General features: G+C 41.2%; 1 protein-coding gene across 1 annotated transcript; it reads right to left on the reverse strand.

The window, feature by feature from the left end:
- Positions 1–408: 408 nt before the first annotated feature.
- GPR137B (G protein-coupled receptor 137B) lies at positions 409–25578 on the reverse strand. Its single transcript, XM_072927092.1, has 7 exons — positions 24999–25578; positions 16380–16429; positions 11431–11653; positions 7501–7654; positions 5442–5566; positions 2559–2683; positions 409–1006 (listed from the first exon to the last, which is right to left on the reverse strand). The coding sequence occupies exons 1-7, from the start codon at positions 25365–25367 to the stop codon at positions 895–897; spliced, it is 1158 nt and encodes a 385-aa protein (XP_072783193.1). The 5' UTR covers positions 25368–25578; the 3' UTR covers positions 409–894.
- Positions 25579–25949: the final 371 nt, after the last annotated feature.

The raw sequence follows: 25949 nt of genomic DNA on the forward strand, positions 1-25949 counted from the left end.
CAAGACTGAAGCACAGCTTTTCTGGCTTGTTTTGCAGAAAGGCACTTTTGAGGTTCAGGTTCTATAAACAAGTCTGTACTGTTATATGTATCCCTCTCCCTGGTGAGGTATTTGACTTAACTTACTCTTCAATATATAATATATGTAGATCTGATTGGTGGGCATAATTGCATAACTTTAATTTTTAAAGCATACAAATTTTCAGCTTGTTTTGCAGTTCACAGTGCTCCAGTTGGAGCAGATGCCAATATCCACTCTTTTGAGACTGTCCCTAAAGCTGAGAAGATATACTTTTCTTACTTTCTTAGAAGGACACAGGGTACAGATAACTTCTAGCCTCCAACTGTCACACCACACTTAGTAAGCAGTGATATCCAAAGAGTAAATTGTGCTCCGAGAACATAGCAATAGCTTGAAAAGACAGTATTTAATTAGGTTGATATTTTTTTCTTACAGGCTTTTATGTGCACATAAAAATTGCAACTGTCATGCATTTGAAAAATCTATTCATGTGTTTACAGTATATTGATCATATATTTCTAACAATACAGTGTAAAAATAAAAATACTTAGAAAATAATTATGCCATTTCACTTCATGAAATCTGCTCTTTTAAAATGAGCATAAAAATGATTAAATTATACCTTCTAACAACTCTATTCAAAGCCAAAATACCATGGCTTAGAACAAGGTATTAATCGGAACAGTCTTCAAAGTTTATATCATTAGCTTATACTTCTTCTTGAACTATGAAAAGCTCATGGCAAGGTTCTTCATTTATGTGTGCATAGGAAAATTTCTAAAAACCAAAAGATGAAGAAAAGTTGCTAAGCTTTGTTTTTTGGAACATTGGTTTTAATATTGGAATGTCCTAGACTGCTGTAGTTGATTGAAGTTAAATAGGGCTTGGCCGGTCTGTGTCCAGTGCTGGGTCTTGTTGGAGGGATCCTATGTAAGCCATGAAGCTGTTGTTCTGATGGCTCCAGTCATAATAGTCTGGAGAGAAACTTAGAAAGAAAATAGAAGAATTAGTGACTGGCAGAATGGTTCTTTAAGCACCTAGTTAGAGAACATAGGGAAAATGCAATCATGTAGAGGTTGTTCTCCTGCTGAAGTGCAAAAATAAAATAAACCTCCAACCCAAGGGGTACAGGCAGCTACTTAGTTTTCTGATCTATCAATTATTTTGGCCCAAGTGTTCATTATCATTATCCTGATTATCTTAGTTCACTAAAGACCCACCCTTTTCTGATTTGCTGTTCCAGAAGGTGTTGAAAAATCCCAGAAATGGTGCTGCTCATCCCTGCCACGTCCTGGCACTGCAAGGGCCTGTCAGAGATCTAAACCTCCCGTGTCTGTGTCCCAGAGCCCAGGACATGGTTTGCAGCTCTGCCACGCTGTCTTTTCTCCCACGAGCAGCATGACACAGTGCATATGGCTGGTTTGGCTTCCACTGGGAGCTGTGCATGTGTTACCAGTGTGGCTGGTTCCCTGAGGCTCAGTATGGAAGAGAAGGTGCCTCTAGCTCTAGGATAGGATGCTGGCTCAAAACCACTTCCATCATCGTTCATGGGCTTCGTTCCTATGTGAAAAACTAATTAATGTAGGAATTGAATGACTGATAACTGTAAATAGTGAGTGTGCAACTTTACTGAGCCATGGTCTGGGCTCACAATGACTCACTCCACTGTCTCACCTGAACGAGTGACAAGAACTAAATCTGGGTTATGTTAACTACAATTGGCAACTTAGCCAGCATCTTGAGTGGTTACATTAATCAATTCACATCATAGTGTAGCTACAGCCACAGCAAAGGGATAACACAACTGAGATTCCTTTTGGGGCAGGATGGAGTCCTGTCTGTGCCTTTCCTTCTCTGAATTGGGTGCTACCATTTCTCATGTGAACTGCTCCTTCCTGGACCAGAATCCTTACCTAAACCACACAGCTGTGCAGAGAAGACAGAATTTTTGTGCCAGTTCTGGGTTGTGTGGGATTTCAGCAGTTTGGTAGATTTTTCTAAGCTTTCAGCATGTGGGAAAGCAGATGCTCCCTTCCTTTCAGGTCACCCTCAAGATACTTAGCCGTGTCACAGGGCAACTTAAGTTGAAAGGCTTCTTGCTACAACTGTCACAAGCTGCTGCCTGTGCTGTCCAGCTTTTCCCTGCTCTGCCTGAGTTGGGAGAGAGCTGTTTTTCCAGGCAGTCTTGCTCTCACACTTGAATGAGTAAATGGAATTTCTGAAGCCACTCTTGGAAGAAATAGAGGATGAAACAAAGTTCTGACCTGAGTTTTTCAATGAGCAGTACATTGGTACAATTCTTAAATTATGTAACATTTTTCATTCTTGTGTGTTTATAGTGTCTATGGGGCCCTTGGATCCCCAGTCACTCAGTGCTGCCTTTCCGCCTCAACTTCCCCTTTTGCTTCCCCTCACCCAGCTGGGATTTATGCAGCAATTGCAGCTAGACAATTCACATCCATCTTCTGTGGTGTGTCAGAGTTCCTCTTCCTCCAGTTTCTGTTTTGGGCAGCAAGAAGTTCACTCTTGCATCTCACCTGCCCTGTGCCCCCTGTGGTGCAATATTCCAGGCTAGATCATCATCACTGTCGTATCTGCGGGGATTGTCAAAGAAGTAAGACCTGGGACTGAAGCCGTGGCTTGGGACCATTCCTGCATTGGCCTGAGGGAAGGGAAACCTCAGTCAGTATTTGCAACGTGTATCAAACAGCTGTTTATCAATTGCCTGGTGCCTGACTTCCAGAAGTTGCTGCAACTTGCCTCATGGTTTCCAAAATAAAACATGCAATTTTGCTTTTGCTGAAGACAACAGAAATAATTTTGCATTTATTGTTCATCTCTACCAGCATAGTGATACTGATATCAACAGCTTTTATTTGTCCTTATTTCTTAGCTAACACCTGACCTTCTTCTGAAGCCACCAGTCTGCATTCAACCTTTCTGCTGAATTCCTGTTCATCCAGGGCACTTCATGCTTTTAGCCAGCTGACAGGAAGTGAGCAGTAGGAAACAGCGAAGGAGCTGAAGGAAACATCTAAAGAGATTTGATTTTTAACTCCCACATTGATAACACTCCCTCCTGGTGCCTTATCTCCCTTACCACAAAAACTGATCATGTTGAAGCTTGGCATCCTGCTTAGTGAACCCATATCTGAAAAAGTCCTTTAGGCCCTCACCAAGCAATTTCAGTATCTAATCTATAGTGCTGTGAGGGTCAAATCCTGAGGTCAGGTCCTTTGACAAACAGGGACATATGACTCTTTCATTTACAAAGCATTTTCACTGTATTTCCCTGTGAATCAAAACAGAAAACATACAAAGTGCAAGAAACCAGTTTGATTCCAGAAACAGTGCGGAGAGACATCTAAGAACCTGCTGAACACTGATCCACTGCTACCATTCCCAGGGAAGAGGGGCTCGCTGTGCCTGTGGATAAGTAGGATGACATCTTCTCTCTGGCCTTAAAAAGGAGAGCAGTTTGATCTCCCCCTTTATTTTATGTGTTAAATAACTTTGACAAAGATGAAACGAGGATTAAGTGCATCTCTGTCATGCCCCCTTTTCCAACATTTGTCTGGTTAAAGGTATGGCAAAGCAAAGGACCACATGCTGATGTAACCCTGTGTCAGCACCAGAGACAGCAGCTCATTCCAGGCAATAATCACTTGTGGAAAGGAGTTTCATATTTGAGCAATGCTGAATGCAGGATGCCTGCCTCTACTCAAACTTTTTGATTCTGAAGTCACAAATGAACGATGAAACCAAAGAACTATTTCTCAGGATTCTTTATTAAAAATAAAGAATATTTTTAATTTTTACCTAATCAGACTTGTTGTTATGATTTTCTTTAATTAAAGGAGAGAGCTTTAATTCTAACCCCATGCTTTCTGGCCAAGTAGCAGCCCACTGAATGCATTAGCCTAAAATCCTGCGGCCCTTGGTCTCCCTCTTGTGGTAACATCACACTGAAGTTCAGTTTTCTCTTGATAGAGTCTATTCCTTTTTTGTTCAGTTCTACTTATTCCTGGTCTTCCTCTAAATAATTGTCCTATGTGAGAAAAAAAATTATATATGACCTAACCTATGTGACAGATAATGTTTACTCTAAAAAAGGTATTCATAAAAGAAGTGATATCACTGATTGCCTCTTCTGAATTGTGTCTTTATGGAGATTGAAAGCTTTCTGCAAATCACAATGCAAAAATATGTTACACATGTTACTGCCATGCTCTTGTGGGAGAATACTGCCAGTCTGACTCCATTTGAGCTCTTGTTTGATTAGGATTCCAAGACTTCATGAGATCAGCTTTTTGAAATCAGTGATTAGATCACTTCCATTATTTTCATTCTCTGTCAACCTCCCCTACACTATCCAAACTTGGCCACCAGGTCTAGCCTTACTAAACCCACTTTAAATGAAATGAGATCTCTCTGTGGTCACTTTTTAGAAGAGCAGGACCTCTGGCCGGTACATAAAAACATTTCTTCTCTTTGCACTAGTCCTGGTTAACTCCTAAGCAGGAGTGAGGCTGAGATAGTTTTGGTCATGGACACTGGGATCCATGGGGTTTCCTAGTCCAATGTCAGGTATTACTTCCTTGTTCGTCTTGGCTTTATCATTGTCTCTGAAATTTGCATATGAGGATAAAACCCATCACCTTGTCTAGAAAGTTATTCTGTTATTTTGCTTCTCTCTTGGTAATGAGAATGGTAAATACTTGTGTATTTACCATTCACATCCCTTTTAAGTAATATTAGCTTTAGTTTCATTTGGCCTACAGAAACAGAGACATTACCTCAGTAATCCGAGTGAGGCCTGGTATTTCCTCTGTGCCTGTCAACCAGTTAACCTGGAGACATTACCTACAGCTATAAAAAAATGCTTCTCCATCTATTAACTACCAAGATATTAAGGACATTTACCAGGAATTCTCCTTACAATTCACATCTTAAACTCTGGTCTTCTGAAATAGCCAACAAGTCAGACAGTGCTTATTATAGCCACTGGTCTTTGACTTGGAAAAATTCAATCTATTATTTCACAACCCTGTTAGCACACAACCATTTTCACTGCTATGTGATGAAAGATGCCAAGTTTGGATAACAAACTCCTTTTCCTCCAATTCTAATAAAGTTCTGTATTATCTCAAAGGGAAGTTGTCCCTACCCCTAAGAAAGTACCTGATGTTTAAGATAAACTGCCTGAGAAACACCTGGCCTTTCTTTCTGGATAAACTTGATGAGTTTCTTTCAAGAGGAGTTATCATAAAGAAGTGGAAAGTTCTGGAGGCTCTTATTCTGCTGAGGACACACTGAAAAAGAGAAGTCAGAATATAAAGAAGCAAAAGATCCCCAGGAGCTGAGCCCTTCAAACCTGCCTGGACATTACACTAGCAAATACACCAACAGAGTCCACTTACTAGATCTTTTGTAGGGTTTCGGACACGGAAGAAATACACAACCAAGGAAGTAGGCAGGAGCTCCCAGATGAAAAGGATCACTCCAAACACTATGTAACCTGCATCTCCCAACTGGCATTTCAGATCTGCCTGTTGAAAAGTAAAAGAGTAAAGCGTGTAAAACTAAAGATGGTAGCTCATTTGAAGGTGCAGGAGGCAATGCCAGAAATTCCATTCTGTAGAGCCAGATCAGCCTGGCTAATGATTAAAGGCATACTAAAAAAATCAATATGTTATCTTGGGTACATGATTTCCCTTTCCTCCTCCTGCTATCTTTCCTTCAGAAATATCAGTTTAATGCAGGGGTCTTCCCAGCTTAAAAGCCTGGCAAGCAATCACTTGATGAAGTGATCAAATTCAGGTAATGAGAAACTAGATTTCCAGTCCCTTTCCTGCTGGGAATAATTGTAAAGGAACAGTCAACAGTCAAGGACATTGCTTTTAAAAATGAAAAGACCTTGGGTCTGCTCAAATTGATGCACATTCTAAGGTTGAATAACCTTGCTGGCACTGCAGCACTAGCTGTGATCTTCTCTCTAGATCTCCACCATTGCTCATAGCTACAGAGGGCAAATCCTCACCTTTCATATGTTTTGTACAGAAGAGAAAAGGCTGCTTCTGACTGGTGACCTGAGGCAATACTACAGTACATTTATTGGGCTGTAATTTTAAAAGTGTCTTTTGAGTCTGTTACCAAATTGAGTACCCACTCTTTAGTTCCAGGCCCTTTACATGTAGTTCAAATAACTTACCCCCAAATCCATACAACCCTAATGTCATAAGCCAGAATAGATGTTCAAAAAATGTAGTAATAATTCAGGGGCTAAAAAGCATTCCAGTGAGCTCCCAGTGAACAACCTCTGCCTCCAGAGGGCAAACAGGACCATACCAGCCCCTGTTACTCCAGACTGTAGGAGTCAGAGCACAAGTTATCCCCTGCAAGGGGTCAGCAGAAGCAGCAACAACTCCTCAGGAAACAAGAGAGAAATAATTTGATTCAGGAGAAAGTCAGAGCCCAGTGCCCTTTTGCCTAAATCTGTGTGCTCTAATTCCACTGGCAACACCTGCAGTCTTCTTCTCTGCACTGCAGCAGGGCTGATTAAAGGTCCCTTGACAGACCCTACTTAACTAACTTATAACAAGGCCCTCAGGGCAATCATATCCTACTATTTACCTACTTCTTAATTAGAGTTTTACCTACTACTCAACAGAAATTTGTCAATGGCTGCAGGTTTGCTTGGCCACCTGGGCAATACAAGGTCCTTGCATGGCTGGGAATGCTGCTTTGGGTCTGCAGGTGCTTGCAGATTGCAGGAGAGACATGGGATTTTGAGGCCAAACAAAAGATGCTCATGATCCAGACCCAGGCCAGAGCTGGAAAAATACTGGGACTGAAATACATTCTTCAAAGCAAAGAAAGGAGCTAGATGCTGAAATTTATTAGAATTCAACAAAGAATCCCTTGCTATTTCCTTTAGAGCATTTATTACTGTTAGTTTTCGATGTAAATTGTCAATTGCAATTAAAGGTTGGGAAGAGTCATAGCCTTATTCTCAAACAACAGAGATTATCATGCTAATTCCAGAATTAAAGTAAATAACCCCATGGCCCTGGATGGCAGGGGGAGATGTTATGATGTCTTAGAACTGAGAATTTCAGTGGAATCAAGTACTATTTTTCTGCTTCTTTAAGTACAATACATTGTTCATAATGGCAAAATACCTGCCTGTTTTAAGAAAAGGTACTCTTTGTTTTGACAATAAAATCAAGGTAAATAAAAAATTGATTTTTAAAAATTATTTGTCTTGTGGTTACTATTTTTTTTTTCAGCACAGAACTGAAGTTTTTATCCTTATGCCAAAATTATCAGAAATTTGTATTCCTGGAGCAAAACAATCTCAGTTCATTAAATTAAAAAAAAAAATAGGGTTTGAATATAATTATTCCTCTTGTGATAGCATTTAGGAAGTCAATCATCAGCTAGAGAATGAGGTTTTCTCATTAGCTAATATTTTCATACTTGCCTGATCTGACACGTTGTACCAATCGTAATCAAAAGAGTTGACTTTCTTGGTTTGGGAAAATGATAAGATGAACAAGTTGTAACAGGCTCGTGAGGTATAAAGTAGTATAACAGTCACTCCTATGCTTGTCACCTGACAGACAGATGAGCCCTGGAAGAGATTTAAGCACAGGTTGTTATTCATAAGGGAAGTTGAGAACAACTTTGCTTTGCATGGACTTTTAGAGTTGTCATAATACTCTGTGTCATGCAATTGAATTTTTGTCTTTCCTTCTTTGGCCAGTGTTGGCCTATTTTATGTATATTCCCGTATTTTATCAGCACAGTGGTTTCCATGCAATGGTAGCAGTTCTAGCCTTTACCAAGATGGGCTGTGACTAATTGTTACATTTTATTGAACAAGTGCTATTTTCAGAGCAGTGAAAACACAGAAGACCCACATTTGGTATGAGGTAGAGCGGCAGAATTCAGCCTTCAGCTCTGCATTAGCTGCAGAGCATCCTGTATCAGATGCTGACTAGCATGATGCAACCTTGCATCTTTTTACAACTGCTTGCTTTGCACCAGTTTCACAAGTACAGAGCAGGTCATAACAGTCAGCACTTAAAAACAGCACAGACAGGAACAGAACATCCTGCCTTAGCTAATGTCAACACAGAGGAGGCAAAGTGGAAGCACAGCCTATGGGCAGAGTGACCATGGCAGGGTAGCTTGGGCACAAGAGGAGCAATGAGACTGCAAGTACGAAATTGCAACAGTTCCTAAGCCCAAGATAGAAAACTGGACAAAGCAGGAGAAAGTGCCTGATCCAGTAAGAGGAATAAATGCCTGACCACTATGTCAAGTGGGCAGGATCACTGTCAGGGGCTGAGACACCAGCACAGGAGCTGAAGCAGGAAGGAAGCATGGAAGGAAGGAATCCAGGAGCCATGGCTGCAGGGATCTGTATGAGTCTGATCAGAGAGACAGGCAGATGTACAAAAATGGGACTGGCTTTGAAAGGAACTCAAAGTAAAATCTTTGTAGTTGGCTCTGGAATAGTGCTTTGCATAGCCAAAGGAGGAAAGGTGGGTTAAAGTGCTGTGTGCATTTAGAGGTAAGTTGCCTTGCAGTAATTTGCTTCTCTAGGCCTGCCCTCTGCCTCTCCTGGCAGAGACCCACAGTACTGCTTTCTCTGGGTCCCTTGTCTGAAGACCATCTCATTTCAGTACTGCAACATAGAAGTGGCCTATACGTCAAAATCCTTCAGCTTGTCAAATCACTGACTAAGTTAACTGTTTAAGGTAGCAGCATGCTGAAGATAAGCCAGACAGAGAAATATGAATCTCCCCTTTTACATTTGCATATTCTTATATATATTCCTATAAATAATGAGAATGTGTTTTAAAAGACTTAATACATTACAACTTAGCTAGGGAAAAGGGTTAAAAAGTGTTTCCTATTACTCTATAGGATGTTCTTTAAAGAAATATTGTTAGATTTATATCTTTGGACACATTCAGTGGTCAAGGAGCTGGGTGGTATCACATAAACATGCAGTGTTTATTATAAAATCAGTGAATATGTTTTGTATCTATAAATAATGAAACAGGGCTTTCAAAAGTTCTTATATTTGCAGGAGACAGTTAAATCTTGAGTTACCAGTTTAACCAATAACATAGTGCTGTTGCCACAACAAATCCTTTAAAAATTTAAGGTTCAACCTCTATTTAGAAAACCTTATCACAGAATCCTCTCTTACATTTACTTAATCAGATGAAATAAGTCTATTTCCTGTTTAATCAAATCCAGCCATGCTGCACAACAACTAAAAGTTCAGGGCTGAATAGAAGATTTAAAAACACAACTCAGTTTTGTTTCTTTCAAGCCTGTCATTTGCTGACCAAAGGGCACTGGCAATGGATTATTTTTATTAGTAAGAAAAGTTTATCTTGTGCTGCAAATCACAGGGGCATAAATCTCTGTAACAAATCAGTGTTAACCTAAAGGAAGTTTTGGTTCTGTTTTAGTTTGGTTTTGGTTTTGTTCTGTTTTCTCCTTCTGCAGGAAACCAAGCCTTCTTTACTCCAAACTATTTCACAAAACCCAGAGAATCTCTAACAGATTCTTTACTGCAGACAGGAAAGGACAGAGCACTCAGGTGATGGAAGTTTGAATGTGGAAATGGGAGTTAAAGAGCCATTTGCTCCTCTTTTCTGCTGACCTGAAACAGGAGCTCCTCTGAGGACTTCCAGTAGGGTTTGACTGCATATACTTTAGGCGTACAGATGACTGCAACTAGCAGTGAATAACACATCCTGGTTTTATCTGCTATTGTTATGCCAAGAAACTATCTAGAGAAGAAAAATCCATTCTCTGCAGTGATATGACAGAAATAGTGTTGGAGATAATGCATGCTCTGTGGTGCATGTAGGTACGCAGCAGTACTGGCAGCCTTTTATTTGCATCTCCCATTTGCTGGCATATATCTCCCGACCACTTGTGAGAACACATTCATCTCCATGAGCTGGCATGGGGAACCATCGTGGTGCTCTGTGCCAGGGCTGTGCCAGCACCAAGGAGGTGCACAGCCCTGCCCTTAGGTCCTGATTTGGGCCAGTTCTGTGGTGGGACACCCTACCACCTTGGGGCTCCCCTTCTTTTCTGCAGGGGCCTGTGACTGAACAACAATTTCTCTGGATTTATTTTCACTGCTGCCTTCTCCCTTCACTGACCCACTAAGTGTATTTGAAGCATTTGAAGTGTATGGAAGCAAAACCAGGACACTTCTATCTGCTTTTTTGCATTTGGTGGGATGGACGTTTGTTAAATCTCTACACATTTAACTATTAACTGTTAAAGAATGACAGCAATGTAGGGAAATCTATACAGGGAAATACCAACTCCGTTCTGCTCTTTGCTTCTGCTATCTGCAATCTGTAAATGCCACTGAGCTGGGGTATGGTATGTGCCAGTCAGCAGCTTCTCTCTGCTCTCTCCCTCTCGGTTTCCATGGCAGCACCACTGACTTGTTAGTATTGAAGGAGAACAGAGAAGTGCCTAGCAAACATTTCCTCTTTAAAGTATTTCCTGCTTGCTGGTATTGCCACAGCTTTCACCACTGCCTGCTATGGATCTGGCTTCAATTCCTGAGTAGCTGCAGTGTCTTGGCTCACTCCTATCATGGCTGTAGGTTATGGCCTGGTGAATAGTGGTGTTTCCAGGCTGTTATAAGCTGGAATTCAGAGGCATTGACTGCACTGGTATTTTCAGAGCCTGGCTGTTCACTAAACCAATGTTATTCTGTGGGAAGTCAGGCAAGCTTGTTTTCAGCAGGCTTTTTAAAATACTCCTTGAGGTCCTCTTCACTTATGCTCACTGGGGAAGGCAGACTGAGGGGCTGGGTCAATAAAGCTGCAGGGCCAATAGCCAACAGCTTGGGTGAGCAGCACTGGAGCCCTGGTAGACTCCTGAAATCCAGGAATTCAGGGCATGGTGGCTTGGTGACTTCCCCTGAGACTCTTTTAGCCCTTCTGCTGTGTCTGCTCTGCCAGCCACAGTGCTTTGAACCTCTGACCCTCAGTCACAGACATGGAAGCAGTGTGTGTGAGCTGAGGGAATAAGATGCAGACTTTCCAGTCTCCTGTACTGGTTTAAAAGGCCCTGCGGCAGGGAAAAGCAGCTTCCCTCTTGGCCTGTCTCTCTCACATAGACGAAATGAACCAAAAAGTTACGCAAAATCTGCCTCAAAAACACATATTTGGGATCACTGGTTTTAACCAAAAGCTCCCTTGCTACCATTTAATATTTAATTCATGTACTGAACATGATGGCCAGCCAAGCACAGGCTGTGAAATTTAAGGCCTCCAGCTCTAGGCTTTGTGGCTTTGCCTTGCACTGCCCTTGTATCTCAGAAGGTACTTGAAAAGAACTGAAAATGTACCTTACCTTGGACTCCAAGTAAATGTTGGCTAAAGACATCTTGGAGATCTTATACAGGCAGATGGAGAGTGAAACAGCGCACAGCACAAACAATGTGTCATTAATTGCCACCCGGACAGAGACAATGATTTTTCTCTCTGAATTCTGTGTCCTCACCAATACTGCACATGTTAAATTCACCAAGAGGAAGAGGAGACTTATGAAAAGAGAAGCCAGGTAGAGGGGCAACCTGGGAGAGTGAGAAGAAAACAGTTTTAGCAACATTGTTCAGCAAGTGTCAATTATGAGATGGAAGTTGCACTCTGGGAAACGAAATCTGCCTGTGTCGGGTTGCCACAGCTGACAGAGTAACCAGCTGCCTGAGCCAAAATCAAAGTGCTCCAGATTGCTGGAGAGATTAACCTAGCACATTTCAAACCTGTTTTTACAGTTACACAACAAGCTGTAAGTAAAGAAACTAATATCAAGCAGCAAAACATGGAAGACTGCAGCAGAAATTGAACAGCACAGTTCTCAAAACTACTTAAAACCACAAGTACCTTCTTAGATCGTGCACTTCATACACAGCACAAACCCTCTGCCTACTCACTCCCAGAAAAAAACTCTGCCTGGAATGGATTGGTTTTGACCCTGGTTTTAATATACCACCACTGCCCCATAAAGCATCACTGACTGTTAATGTTTGTCATCAGATATCAAATTAGGGAAGTGTCTAACAGCAGGAAAAATCTCCAGGTTCCCTAGCTTCCATCTCTGTCTCTTTTCCTAAACAATTTGTTCATGGTCAACCTCTTGAAAGAAACATCAAGAAATTTAACTATGCATATTGATTCTGGGTTGGCATCTTGCTGTCTAGGCCAGAAAAAATATGTGTTTATACAACCACAGAAGTAGACCTGGAACCAAAATGTGTCAGACAGAAGCCCAGGAGTTGGACAGTTTTTATCCATATGGCTCTTTTCCAACCTAGCCAGCACTGATACCTACAATATAAGCATACCATGTAATCAAGGTATTACATGGTATGTAATTTTTTAATTTATTACTGCTTGTAATTCCTCCTTATGCCTACACAAACATGTGGGACTTTCCATTAAAAAAAAAAAAAGCGCATGTTTCTATTTCAAGAATTTGCTTAGTTCATTATCATTGCTGACCAAGGAAATTACTGATAAGATTCATAATCTGAAGTCACTGAACAAGAGGTTTTGGCCACAGCTTTTCATGCCTGTTGGGAACTTTGAATTTGGCTGACAACAAACATACAGACTGTCCCTGAGGAATCCGGCTCCAATTGTTTAACAATACTTTACCCAATGGGGATCTTTTCCTTTCACACATTCATATTCTTTTGGGTTAGCATCAATGCAGCTACAAAGCTGAAGCATAGTTGGCTTCATTTCAGAGGACAGGAAAGGAAGAGATACACCTCTGAGATATTTTAACTGTGTTCCAGGGAGAACTGAAAACCTAAAAGCTTGTGAATCAATGCCTTTCTTTCCAGCTATATCTGGCAGTGAGCAAGGATGCTGTTTTTTCCTTGCCAGGCACGGAAATTCCCTCTCAGCAGGAAGACTGTGCTCATTCTTAACTTCCCAGGGCAGGGCTCTGTTTCTAGGATAAGCAGCTGGAGGTAGTTCCTTTAAACCTCATAGTCTAATGCTGGAAGCACGGCACTCCTGAAGCTCCTCTCTCACATGGCTTCCTCTGCAATGGTGGTACATCTACAACTTTTATTAGTATTTCAGAAGTCTTTATATAGAGGTCACGTGTCTTCCTTCCCTTCTCCTCCCCTCCCAAAATCCAATCTCTAGTCCCCTTGCGGGGGTTTATGAGGAAGGGCATATTCTTCCACCTGCCTTGCTTATGGGACTGTAAGTGCATGCTCTGCTCTTGCTCACCTTAGGCAGAAGAAGCTTCTGCTGCAGCACAGCCTGCATGCTGGCATGCAGCATCAAGCTGGCTTGCAACCAGTGAGGCTGAGAGGCTTCCAGGCCAGGCTCCTCCTCTGCAGACTTTAGCAAAAAAAAAAAAAAAATCCCGGCACTTTCACACTCTTGTGCCCACACAATCCCATATGTGCCAGGGTGAGCTGTCATGGCCAGTCAGTTGTGCAGCTCTTCACATGATGATATTCCAGCCCCCTTATTAACATGATGTGGCTGAGGAAATGGTTGCCTGATTTGCAATGCAATAGAAGCATTGTTGTTGAATTTATGGGAAAACCCTGATAGAGATGCAGGCTGTCTCTCTAAGGGAAGGGTTTTAGGGTCTCAACAGATTAAAGGCAGAAAGTATCTTTACAATGCAACTACAAGAGCACCTACAAGGCATGAAGAAGCATATGGAGTTTTACAGAAAACAGAAAAGCAGGGCAGGAGAGGTGCTTCCAGATTTCACCAGTGAAAGCACAAGTGAAAGTTCAAAGGCCTATTGTGCCTAATCCCCACTTTGGGACTAGTATTTAAAGGAGCCTTGTGTAATCTGGTTTGACTGGGGAAGACACATGCCAGGCTGTTCTGTTCTTTCTGTGTCAGGCTGAATGCACTCATAAGTTTTGTTTTGAGCTGAAAATAAAACCTCAGATAAATGAAGTGAGATTTGCCTTGTTTAACAAGAAAATCTGTTCGAAGTGACTGTATTTTGTATGCAGTGTCTGTGTCTGAGGCTAGTGTGTAACAAGACATGCACACACAGCACTATAAGCTTCATCCAAACCTGGTGACATATGAAATCCCCAAGTCCAGGGAGACTGGCAGGATTTATAGAATTTTTTTTTTTTTTTTTTTTTTTTGGTGTCTGAAATGATTCTGACTTTTGAGACCTCTATCAGTACACAGACAGGAGTCCTACCTCTCAGTTACCCCATTGATGTTGCCACCATCTGTAGCAAAAATGGCAATACCAGCCAATAAGGTCTCACACTTATTAAAGAAAATGGGAGGCAAAAAATGGAGGGAAAAAAATCAAAAAGTAGACATTCAGTAATGAAGAAAATCAGCTTCAGTAAGTGCAGATTCCAGACCTGTCTGTAGGCCTTGCATTTTCCATCATTTATCTCTCCCTCAGGATCTGAACAACCTGATCTAATGAAAGATGTCCCTGCCCATGGGACATGGGTTGGATTAGATGATCTTTATACGTCCTTTCCAACCCAAGCCACTATGTAAGTCTGTGTTCTTTCACTAGCTTGTTACAATTAATTCGTCTGTAGTTATGCACATATTACATCACTTCAATTGCCCTGTGTAAGATAGGAAACGAGGTCAGCTTTATTAATACAGTCCTTTGAGACAGACTAACCACACTCTGGTTAGTTAATCTCACAATGCTGAGATCTAGATGTTTAAATAAAATACAGCTGAAATCCCTTACCAACAGAGCTGAACAAGAAAGAAAAGGTTAGGCCAGATCAAAGAGTGATTTGTATTAGAAATCCAGTGGGGAAGAGTCAGGGTGGACATGGTGCTATCCATGAGGAAGGTAGTCTGTCCATGAGTAATTCTAGCCAAAGTATATTTGTATTTAGGAATACAAATGCTCCAAGAGCTACATGCAGGTTGCTAATACAGTCACTTCATAGGCATTGACTAAGTATCATGAGCTCCCTGTGCTTCAAGAAAGACATTTTCAAGCAGTGTTTGGGAATAAAGCCTTGCCACAAGCATCAGTAACATATGAGGTTCAAAGCTTCTAGCTCTCACCTCTAAAGCCACGCAGGAACCTGTCCAAAGACAGCCCTCCACCACCCTGAGCTGGCTCTTTACAGAGTGATCCTCTTTGTCTCTCTTGCCTGTGTGCCCCATTAGGGGCAAGCACATATGCTCTGGGGGACCTGCCTGGGGTATGCTCTGCTTGTCTGCCAGCCCACACTTCTGGATTTTTTTGCCACAGGAGCCAGAGTGCAAAAGGGGGGTTCAAAGCTGCAGTTCAGCCTGGAGTCCATATTCCTGAGTCAGCCATCACACTCTGCATTTCCCATGCTCTCCTCAGCCCACCTCAAGCCTGCTCTCACTGTACTGCCCTTATACCAAATATGGTTCCCAAAACACTTGGTAAAGATGATTGCCCCACAAGCTGTATGAAAAACCAGTAGGATAACAAATTTCTAGAGCAAGGACAGTGATAATATTTGCCCCGTTGATACAGTACTATTTTCTCCTAACAGTCAGCAAGCAAGTCATATTGCCATTTAAATTATTTTGTTTTCCTATCTTGAATTAATATTTCTTTAGAATGGAGACAACCTCTCAGTCTCTCTGCCTTCTAAATAGCATTGCCCAATTGAGGCTTTTAAGCATTCGCACAACAAACATTAATTTATTGAGCTCTTCCTGAGCTTTCTGGACATTACTACCCTTTGGGGTTCTTTCAAATACAACCTGACAGCTTCTCCTCTACAACAAGATGCCAAATTAATCTCTCCACCTAAATGCAAATCTACCATAACCTCAACTCTGTGGAGTCAGGGGAGGTTATCTATAAGCTCCCAAACACATCACGAAATTGAATCCATTCTCCCTAGCTCTTTTCCTTCACACCTTGGTCCATCATCTTCCCAAAACTTTTAAGGCTTCTATTACACTGACCTCACAGGTTAAAACATACCCACTCCCACTCATTCCTTCCAAAAAAACCAAAACATCACTCTGCTTCTTCAGCACTGAATCTGAATTTACCTAGTAATACAAATGTTAAGAACAAATAAACAAATCCCCAATGTGGGTGTTTTCCACTCGCATTTTAAATACTTGCTTTTGAAATATGTGACTGTCTAAAAATGATCCCTGTGTTGGGAAAGCTCATAGGAAGAAGGTGGCTTCAGAACCATCATCATAGAACATTGGTATACAAATCTGAATAGCTGAAATATAAGCATCACAAATGAGAAAATATGTTTCTCAAACAGCACGGCTGCTCTTCCCTCCCACATTGAATGTTTATATAGTTCTTACCTGTATTTCAGTAGCTCTGGGGAATATTTTGACTTAGCTTTGAAAATCACCTGCAAAACAAAAAATATTGCATCAAACATAGCATACATGTCAGCAAAGAAAGACACTGTGAGTCACAGCAATTCTGTCTCACAGGCCACAAGATATGTCATGACAGGTTTCATTACATAATGGATTTGCATGGATTGCTTACCCATGGCAGGCAAGCTCTAAGCAAAGTATTAGAGCCACTCACCAGGTGATCAGATGCACTTGTATACAAACTGTCTGCATTATTATTTTCACTTACGGTCCTTTATACCAGTATTGACAAAAGGATCAATGCCAGCATAAAGATAGAGGGAAATTATTGTAGGCTTTTACATGACCTGACAGTACGTCTCTCACACAGAGCAGCTCACGCCAGGCCAAATGCTCCCATGAAGAGCCCATCATAGTACCCTGGCCTGAAATTAGATGTATACTTTCACATCCATGTTGCATTGCCAAAAAGATACCATTGAGAGCCAAACTCTTTATTTTACTTTGAGGTATTATTTGGCTTTTGCTGGCTGTCTCTTCACTGCACAATATCTGCTTTTACAGAGATAGCTCAGGCCCAGCAGTTAGCTTGCTGTGCCAGAAAAGATAAAATACTGACAAGTATTCTGTAATGTAGCTGTCATCAGTCACAGTTGTTTAACCACCATCAGAAATTATACAAAAACATATTACCATATTTTGTATCTTATTTATTTTTGAAAAATCACTTGAAACTATCATTGCTTTTTTATAAGCTAACATGGTCTCCAAACAAACTTAATTTCCAAATGAAACAACAAAGCACACTGGTAAACCTCATGATGTATGACTTATTCTGGGTTGTTTCCCAGTCATTTTCTCCTCAAGTTACACTATCTTATCCATTTACCTTGGTTTTGCATGCCCTTTAGTAATGTTTGCATAATATTTGCTATGATTATTATGCTTTCCCAAGGAAATGGGACTTAAATGATCACAATGTGACTGTAGACATGTGTCCACCTGTCAGCCTCTTTATCTGGCCCTTACTAATCTTAAAATACTTCAGAAAACTGATGGGAAAAATGCTTGAAGTATCAAAGACATGGTTCTTTATCACCTTCCTAAAAATTAATGACTCAAAGGAAAAAATGAACTCTAAAAATGTATCTAATATATGTCCTCTGTGAGGAGAAGCCTACATAATGATTCTACACATCACCCAATAGAAGAGAGTCTGCACAGCAAAATATTGTAAGAAATTCTTCAGTTATGGGAACCACTGAGAGTCAATCATAAGACATAGATCTGGAGAAAATCAGGCTCAACTGTTCCAGATCTACTGGAACAACTTGTCATTTAACTCCTATTCACCATAAACAGCTGCCTTGACATGGAAGTTATTTTTGTGATGCATCAGCTTGCTTAGCAGTAGCTTAAGCAGCAGAGAACACCGAGTTTTTCAGCAAACTGAGAATAAAAATTGAAAACTTGGGGGAAAAAAATCTGTAAAAATATTCTGCAACCATTGATACTGTTTTCAAATAGATAACATCTCTGATGGTATCCCTTATTGAAGAGTTTTGTGATTCATTCTCCAAATTCCTGGATCATGAAATTTCACAGGAGTTCAGCAAGAAGATTTAGGTTGTTTTATTTACTTGCTTTTTGAAAGGAAAGGTACAAGGGGCTTGCAAATGCTTTACACTTCTGCTGTGCATAGAGAGTAGCTGTCACCTTCAGAGAAGGGATGAGGTTCAAGATACTTCCCAGATACTTTTTGTACAAGATTTATTGCCTACTCTGCTTATTCTGGAAGGAAGGGAGGAAGCAGATTCCTGACCTCAATGAAACTAAACTAGTAATCCTTATCTCTAGGGTCATTCCACAGTCCTCACCTACTGTGAGTAGCGCTTACACACATTGTACCATTAATTCTGACACCTTTCAGGAGCTCCACTGAAGAGAAGAGTTCAGAGCCTCTGCAAAGAACTTCACAAGACAAGCAATTTCCAGTGGGCAACGAGTTTTTTCTGGTTTCACAAAAACTAGCAAATATCAAGTTCCTAAATACCGTCTCCAGTGGTTCCCCCAAAATTATCTAATCATCCTTCTTAAGTCACAAAGTACTGTCACATAAACCAACCCAAGACCACTGCCCAGCAAAATCTCCATGGATAACTTAGGTAAAAGTAAATGTGATACTGCTGCTGCAGATCCAACAGGATCTCCAGATTCAAGATCACCAAAACAGCTGTTACTGTGGTTCTGCATTTGGTGAACCTGTCCCAGGTGATACATGTTCTGAAATTTTCAGAGAAAAAGGACCATCAAGACAGAAAATAAATACTGTATTTAAAAAAAAAAAAAAAAAAAAAAAAAAAAAAGAGAGAGAGAGAAAGATGCTATATAGAATGTAAGTTGCACTTTAAGGAGTGGAGAATTCTTACCAATTCACTGCTAAGCAGGAGCACAGGCAGCCAGACTGTGCCATTTTTGCTGAAACACTTATGGGGCTTTAGTTTATGAGTAGCCCTGCTGGAAGCAATGGGATTGTCATGGAATAAAGTGTTGTTCAGTGGGAGTAAGGATGACAGGAGCTGATCTCAATATACCTTACATACGTGGGTGCAGCATTTTGCTTTTAGCATTTAGCTCAAGAGTCTGGTTGCTCAATGGCCCCTCCTCGCAGCAGTGTTGAGAAAGCTTCCAGTCAATATCTGAGTCATCTAAGTAAGTCTTCCAGCAAACCAGAGCAAACCAGATTATTCCTAAGAATAGACTAAACAGCAAACAGAGAGCAGGCTCTTTTAAAAAGATCTTTCAGAGAGGCCCAAGATGAACACGGAAAACACAGTGAAAGTCCTTGCTAATTTTCTTATGTTTAAATGGTTACTTTTTAGTCTTAAAAGTATTTCCCCTTCTGCTTGTTCTTTGAAGGAGAAATATCCTGTTTTGACTCTCTGTTTCTGCCAAAGGGTTGGAAACCTCAAATGAGATTCTCACACCCCCTCCTCCACTCCCCTGAGGTATATGTCTGGCATATAAAATTGCAGCAGTTTAAAAGGACTCCAAAAATCTCTTCACACAGCCAGAGGAAATTCCCATTGCAGGAACTGATGTAAACAGCTGACCTTAGACACATTTTACCATGCCCCAGGAGTGGGGATGGCATGGGACCCATCAGCAGCTTGGCTGCAGACAGCTCCGGAGAGCTGCTGGGCAGCAGAGCAGGCAGACAGGGCCAGGCTGTTGTAGCTGATGGGGTTCCAGCTAACCAGGAACCACTTTGGCTCTATAAGTATCAGTGAAACAGCTGTCAAAGCCAAGACAGATATTCCCAAAGCAAAAGAAAAAAATCTCCCTGGAGCAATTTTTGTGTCCATGCTCTGATTTAGCTGAAGTGATGACTGGCACAAACCGCTGTTGTACCTCCTGTGCTAGGTGATCAATTCACTTTTACAGGAGCTACAGTTCAGCTTACCAAAAAGCTTCAGATTTGTGGTAAATACTGGCATATGTCTCAAGCTGGCCTTCTGCATAGGAATGAAGTTCAGCTTTATTTACCACTTCTCACTTCAAAAACCCTATTAGAACCATAGCATGCACTTTTCCTTCCCAGTTCCTTTCATGACAGTCCCTCTCTTCCTCTGTCATACAAACTACCCTTTGAAACCTGAAAATAATGCCACAATCTCAGCAGCAGCACATGTATCTTTCTTCAGCTGTGTATCTTTCAGTCCCAGGCCCACCTTCCCCTTTCTCTCTTTCTTCCATGTTCATTCTTTTATTTGGATCAGATTTCCCAAAACGGGCAAGTTTTCCCTCTACTCTCTAAATTCTACACAGCTTGTAAGGCCTACAGACATGAGCAATGTGACCCAGTACCACACTCAGTCTTCCACATATTGGTAAAAATAGTTCTAAAAGGACAGGGATGATTGTGGGGGCTGACAGCCACAGTAAACTTTCAAGAATAGCTTTCCTATCAAATTATTTTCTAAGTCAAATGACCTCATCCTTCATGTCAGATGCTGACAGCCAGCCAATCTGCAAGTTCTATTTGTCTTCTGTAGATACAATAGTAAGGGCAACATTTTACAGCAAACATATTTGCTGGTGCTTTACCATATGTAATTAGACTCCTGTGTAGTTATATATATATCTAAAGCTTGTTTTAAATTAATAATAAGCTTTGTAATATATAATTTATTAATTTATGATAAAAAATTCTCCAAAATAAAAAGCCCTCTCTGTTCTCTCATTGGTGAGAACTTTTGAAATGCTATCATCAGTAATTAGAGAATGAGAAATTTTCTTAATTCTCCTCCCAGAGCTACCATTTACTCTGGTTCCACTGAAATACATGAAAACTTTCTGAAAGCCTTGTGCTGTTTTTACCTCGCCCTGCCAGGCATGGCCAGCTCCCCTCAAAACTGTCTTACTTTATACAACTTCTCTTCATTTGAAAGTCCCCGATTTTATCAGCACTGCCTGGGAGGCAGGGTAAGTTTCTCAATCTAAATGCCAAAGAAAAGGCAAGATGGTTAGGGAGGAGGAAGGAGAGGTAAAATCTGCCTACCAGCCTTCTCCACCCATACTGTCTCACAGCTCTTTAGCTCAGCACTACTTTCCCTCGATCCTAGAGAAGTTCCCAACCTAATGACAAAACCTAGAGCCCACCCGACTGTTTCTTTGCCTGGCCACAAGGGAGGCCTGGGATTTTCAGGGAAATTTATAGCTCATGATCTTTGGCCCTGACCTTGTTCTTTGAGCCTGTAACCCTCCATCCTAGCCTCTCTCCTGCTTCATTTGTGTTCTGTTCCCCAGAGAAATTCAAAGCCTGAGCAAACAGCACAAAGTGAAGCAAGTCTTTCTCTGCCCACCCCTTAAATGCACGGGAAAACACAACTTATTTTCTTTCCCAGAGCCTCTTTACTCTTTGACCCACAGCACTAATTGTAAAGCCTGAGGACTAATCTCGGTGTCCCCTTGTCAGGGACAGGGAAGATTGGAGAGAGCAGGACATAAATAAAAGAGTACCCAAATCCTGAAATCCTCACTTTCTTCATTAGCCTGGGATGCCTCACTTGGGATCCTCCACTTCTTTCCCTTTAAAGTGGAAAATATGTTATTTATCCAAAAATAAAACATTGGAAGCTGAATGTGTGAGGCAAATATCTCTATGGGATTTTTGGTCTCTGGAGGTGGAAATGCACTTTGGTTCCCTATCTGGTGGATCAGGATCAGGGAACTGCTCTGTCTTGGTACAGTGCTGTTACTTGCTGGTGTTGTGCTACTCTTTTACAAAAGTGACACTGGATCTCATCCTCATTTGAGAATTATTTTAATGATTTCCAAGTAGGCAGAGGGCATCCCCTCCTGAGAGGGTAAATCACATTATTTTTCTTTAGAAGGGAATGACTACAGACATGGAATTAATACATCCTAATACATTTACTTATTCAATTAAAAATTATATCTATTTTCTCCAGTATGGGGTCTCTGAGAGTAACTAATATTCTGTAAGCCTTATCTGCAGCACCCTTTCTACTTGCTATAAGTAGGGCATTACAACTGGACCCTGAACTTGGCTCTTAAGCCAAAGATCCTGTTTTGAGTCAAAACTATTTTGATTCTAACTTCTCTTTTGTTTATAGTTCCCCTGCTTTAATCTGCCCCAACACATTAGAGGTTCTTCTGCTGCAGCTGCTGATGCTCAAGTCTGGGGACAAAACTCTGTTGTGCTGATGTCATCAGGGCTTATTTGTCTTGCTACACATAAAACACAGCTGAAATTCCCTATGGCTTTGGGATACCTATTAAAAAAGAGAATAGTTGTGGCTAACTTTCTGTCAAGTTCAAAGGTGCTTGTTATTCGAAAAATGCCCTTGGGCACTTGCCAAATGAGGTTTTTTGTTTTACCAGGAGGACTTACAATATTTTTTAACCACTTTTTTTCCTCTCACATCTACATTTAAAAGTTTTCCTAGCAGTGCCACATTTAGGAATGGTGGGTGCTGTACAGCAGATAATAAAAACCTACAAATTCCAGAGACCCATGGGATCTCTTCCAGTGCTCTGTACCCATATAGATCACTTCTTTCCCTCTAGCTAAGCACCAGTGAAATAGCAGGGGTTTCATGCAATGAGATACAGCTGCAGACCCTTCTTGTCTGTCTTCTGGAGAATAAAAGGATAAAAGTTGTTTCTAAACAGGTCTGTGAAGTTTTAAGCCATTACTGAAAACAAAATTTTCTCTCTCCACCCCTTTCACACTAGTTCTTGCTTGCCTACTGTGGAAAGCTAGATGTACATTACATACAAGATGCTGAATTTCAAGCCAAACCACCTTTTAATGGTTAGAAGTAAAAAATTAATAACATTGAATTAGAAATATATGCACTTATTCTGTCATACATTCATAGAATGGCTGTGCTTGTATTTTTTAAACCTTTTTTTTCAGCTGAGGAGATATTTGAGATTAAATTTCACTGACTACAAAAAGCTCTAGAGCAAACAATACAATTCTTAAGTCTGTCTACAGTGGCCCAAGGTATTTAAAGATTATGACGCACATCACAAACTCTGAAAGTCCCTTGCAAATATTATTTCAAAAGCTTCACAGCAGCTCTTCAAGACAGGTAACTATTCCACTCTTTTTCAGAGGGGCTCAGAGGAAGTTCAGGAGAACTCAGGATGACAAAGCAGGAATTCTGTCTCAAAGGCAGAACCAACAGCCTTGGCATTTTTTCTGTTTCCAACCACTGACTTGTACTTCCTGCACGCTACCAGACAATAATGCTAAAAATAAGTGAAAAGGACATATGTGTGCATTCTGTGTGCTGTCTTTTTAGATCTTCCTCAGACAAAAGGAATGTTACCTGCAGCACTAAGCCTCCTGAGTGCTGACACTACAGCACAGACTGCTTGTGCCCCCCCATGCTCGCTCCAGCCCAGGCTTCTCTTGGCCAAGAGCCAGGATGCTGCATTCTGCCTCCAGGCTTCCACAGCAGCCCCACATGTGTGTATGAGGGAAGAGTCTGACCCCAGGCTGTGACAGTCCCAGCACTGTGATGGGGTGGACTGTGTGCTGATGGACATTTGACCCTGGGAAGCTGCACAGTTATCAAATGACTCTCACAATAGCTCTGGGATAAAGCGTAGGTCACCACATGCCCGACCTGGATTTGGGTAGTATGCAGATGAAAGGTTCCTGTAATCCCTTAATATATCTCAAGTACCAGGGTGTGGAGCAGGGTGAGTTAGCAGTCATTTCAGACACTGAATCCATGAAACCAAACCTAAGCACAAAACTGGGTATGTGGTTCTAAATATTTAATACCCTCTACAACTCAAGTGATCTCCTTACAGCAGTCATACTTACCATTGCTGCTTTTCTAGCCTCTAGGATAGCAGCTCTTGCATGCAGTTTGATGTCTCCAGTCAGGCTGTTCAGAATTTATAAAGCCTGTCATCACTACAGAGCACTGTTAAACACCATGGGGACTACAGAAGCACCAGCCTCAGGCAGTGAGCTGCCTCCAAGTAGGGCACACAGCAACACCCAAAGCATCCTGAGCACTGTCTGGTGTGCTCCAGGGTTAGCTGAGGCTCTCCTGACCAACTGCTCACGCACTGGGAAAGTGGACTTTGATCAGGGCCACATGGGTGCAGTCTTGGTATCCTGCTCCAGGCACTACAGTGGGATTGAGGAGGTAAACAATTCAGTCTCTGCCCTCCTGCAAGTTTCCTGTGAGATCTTAGGCAAGCCTAGCAGCCTTTCTTTGTCTCAGCATGCCAGTATTCCATCCTTCAGCCAAGTGCAAGATACCCATGCTCCCCATAAATATTTCCAAGCAATTCTAGCTGCAGCAACCTGGATCCCTGTGCAGCTTAACTCATCTGGTTTCTTAGATGTCCATGGCACAGATACACTCTAAAGACCTCTTCCTGAAATGGAGATACTATTTCCTTTACTCCAATATACAGCTAATTTACCTTTACATCAGTGTGTCCTTGAAATAGAGGGTGTATCTGTGCACAACACTTAGCACTTATTGAACAGTCAAAGCTGTTAGTAATACATATCCTTACAGGAATTTGGGCCCACAGTAGGACTCCATGAACAGTTTCAATTGTTGTACACATCATAGAAACCTCACTGAGAAACGTCAGCCAACTTATGAAAAAAACTGGGACCGGGGGTTTGTTGCTGGCAAAATCAGACATTACAATTCTGACTGCACACAGAGATCAAGTCTGGTAAGCCAGGAGGTTTTTAAAGTCCAATAACAATAATAGGACATAATAATAGAATGAAATTTTGGGTGTCCAAATTCCAAGCTCTCCTAAACATTTTTTCTCCAAACTTTCAATTATTTTTATAGACAGTAGACATGTTAATTGATATTCTCACAGTGATCACTTCAGTCTCCAGTTTCATTGTAAAACTGATCACTTGCATATAGACCAGAAGTTAAAACACCCAAACAAACAATTGAAATTTGCTTTTTGCATTGCCAAGGTACATTTGTAAATTACATTTTTCTCATGATGCTCACATAATAAGGCTTTACCATTCAGCTAGATTTAATCAACTAAATATCTGTTGCTTACCTGTGTGAAGTAAAGATTCATCAGGGTCAGGGTGAAAAACTGGAGGCAGACTGGGAAGCAATAGAGAAGCCAGAAGATGAAGGGGCTGAGAGAATTTGCTGTGACAAAGTCTTTGAAGTAAAATGAAAAGAGCACTGTCCTAAGAGAGGCCCAAAACAGGCACAGAAACAGAAAGACAGTTTGGTAACTGAACCTCTTGTGCCTGTAGTGAAGGACCAGCCAGAGTTGGACGTAGATGAACACAAAAAGCAGTGAATAAAAAACAGTATATACAATGGTCAGGCCCAGCTTCACATACGGAGGGACAGCTGGCGTCAGGGTCGGCGGAAGGGTGTCATTTTTCAGTGGGTCCCACTCAGGGGCCTCCATTTGATATCGGGAATCGTCAGAATTATTTAAGTTTGGCTGCCGCTGTTGCCTCCTCCTCCTTCTCCTTTCATCTTCCTACAGCATAGGAATCAAGAAAATGAAAGAAAACAAGCTGCACTTCCTCTTTGGCAGCTCACTGTGGGCTGGTAGCACATGATCACAATTCAGAATGATTCATTAGGACTGCCTTTGTCAGCAATTGGCAGGGAACAGCTCAGAAAGCTGCTCTTTGCTGATGTCTCTGCACAAATCTTTACCATCCTTAAGAAACAAAGAAATCCACCAGCCCCTTAACAATTTACTGCTAATTTTTTTCCTAAGGAGAATTAGCTGGATTTTAACTTAGTTAAGTAATGTTCTATTTTCTACAAGAAGCAAGTACCTGACACTTTCCCAGTGGCAGACACATAATACCTTTGTAAGATTTTTTTTCTTGTTTCCTGTCTAACAAGTACTTCATTTAGCTGCATTTTGTTAGAAATCATTTTAAACACCTTCAAGTACTCCTAAAATTCAAACTGCTGTATTAAGCTGCAACAGCTCAGCTTGGCATTGCAGAAACCTTTGTGTTTATAAAGAATT

Source organism: Taeniopygia guttata, chromosome 3, assembly GCF_048771995.1.
Source record: "Taeniopygia guttata chromosome 3, bTaeGut7.mat, whole genome shotgun sequence".
In the NCBI taxonomy this organism is placed as follows: domain Eukaryota; kingdom Metazoa; phylum Chordata; class Aves; order Passeriformes; family Estrildidae; genus Taeniopygia; species Taeniopygia guttata.

What these genes read in the sequence shown, in the direction of transcription:
- GPR137B (XM_072927092.1), bottom strand. Translation starts at nt 25,367, where the DNA reads ATGGAGGCCCCTGAGTGGGACCCACTGAAAAATGACACCCTTCCGCCG. An exon ending in TGAATCTTTACTTCACACAG is followed by an intron (nt 16,430 to 24,998) that starts GTAAGCAACAGA and finishes TTTGTTTTGCAG; the next exon opens with GTGATTTTCAAAGCTAAGTC. An exon ending in CCAGAGCTACTGAAATACAG is followed by an intron (nt 11,654 to 16,379) that starts GTAAGAACTATA and finishes TCACTCTCCCAG; the next exon opens with GTTGCCCCTCTACCTGGCTT.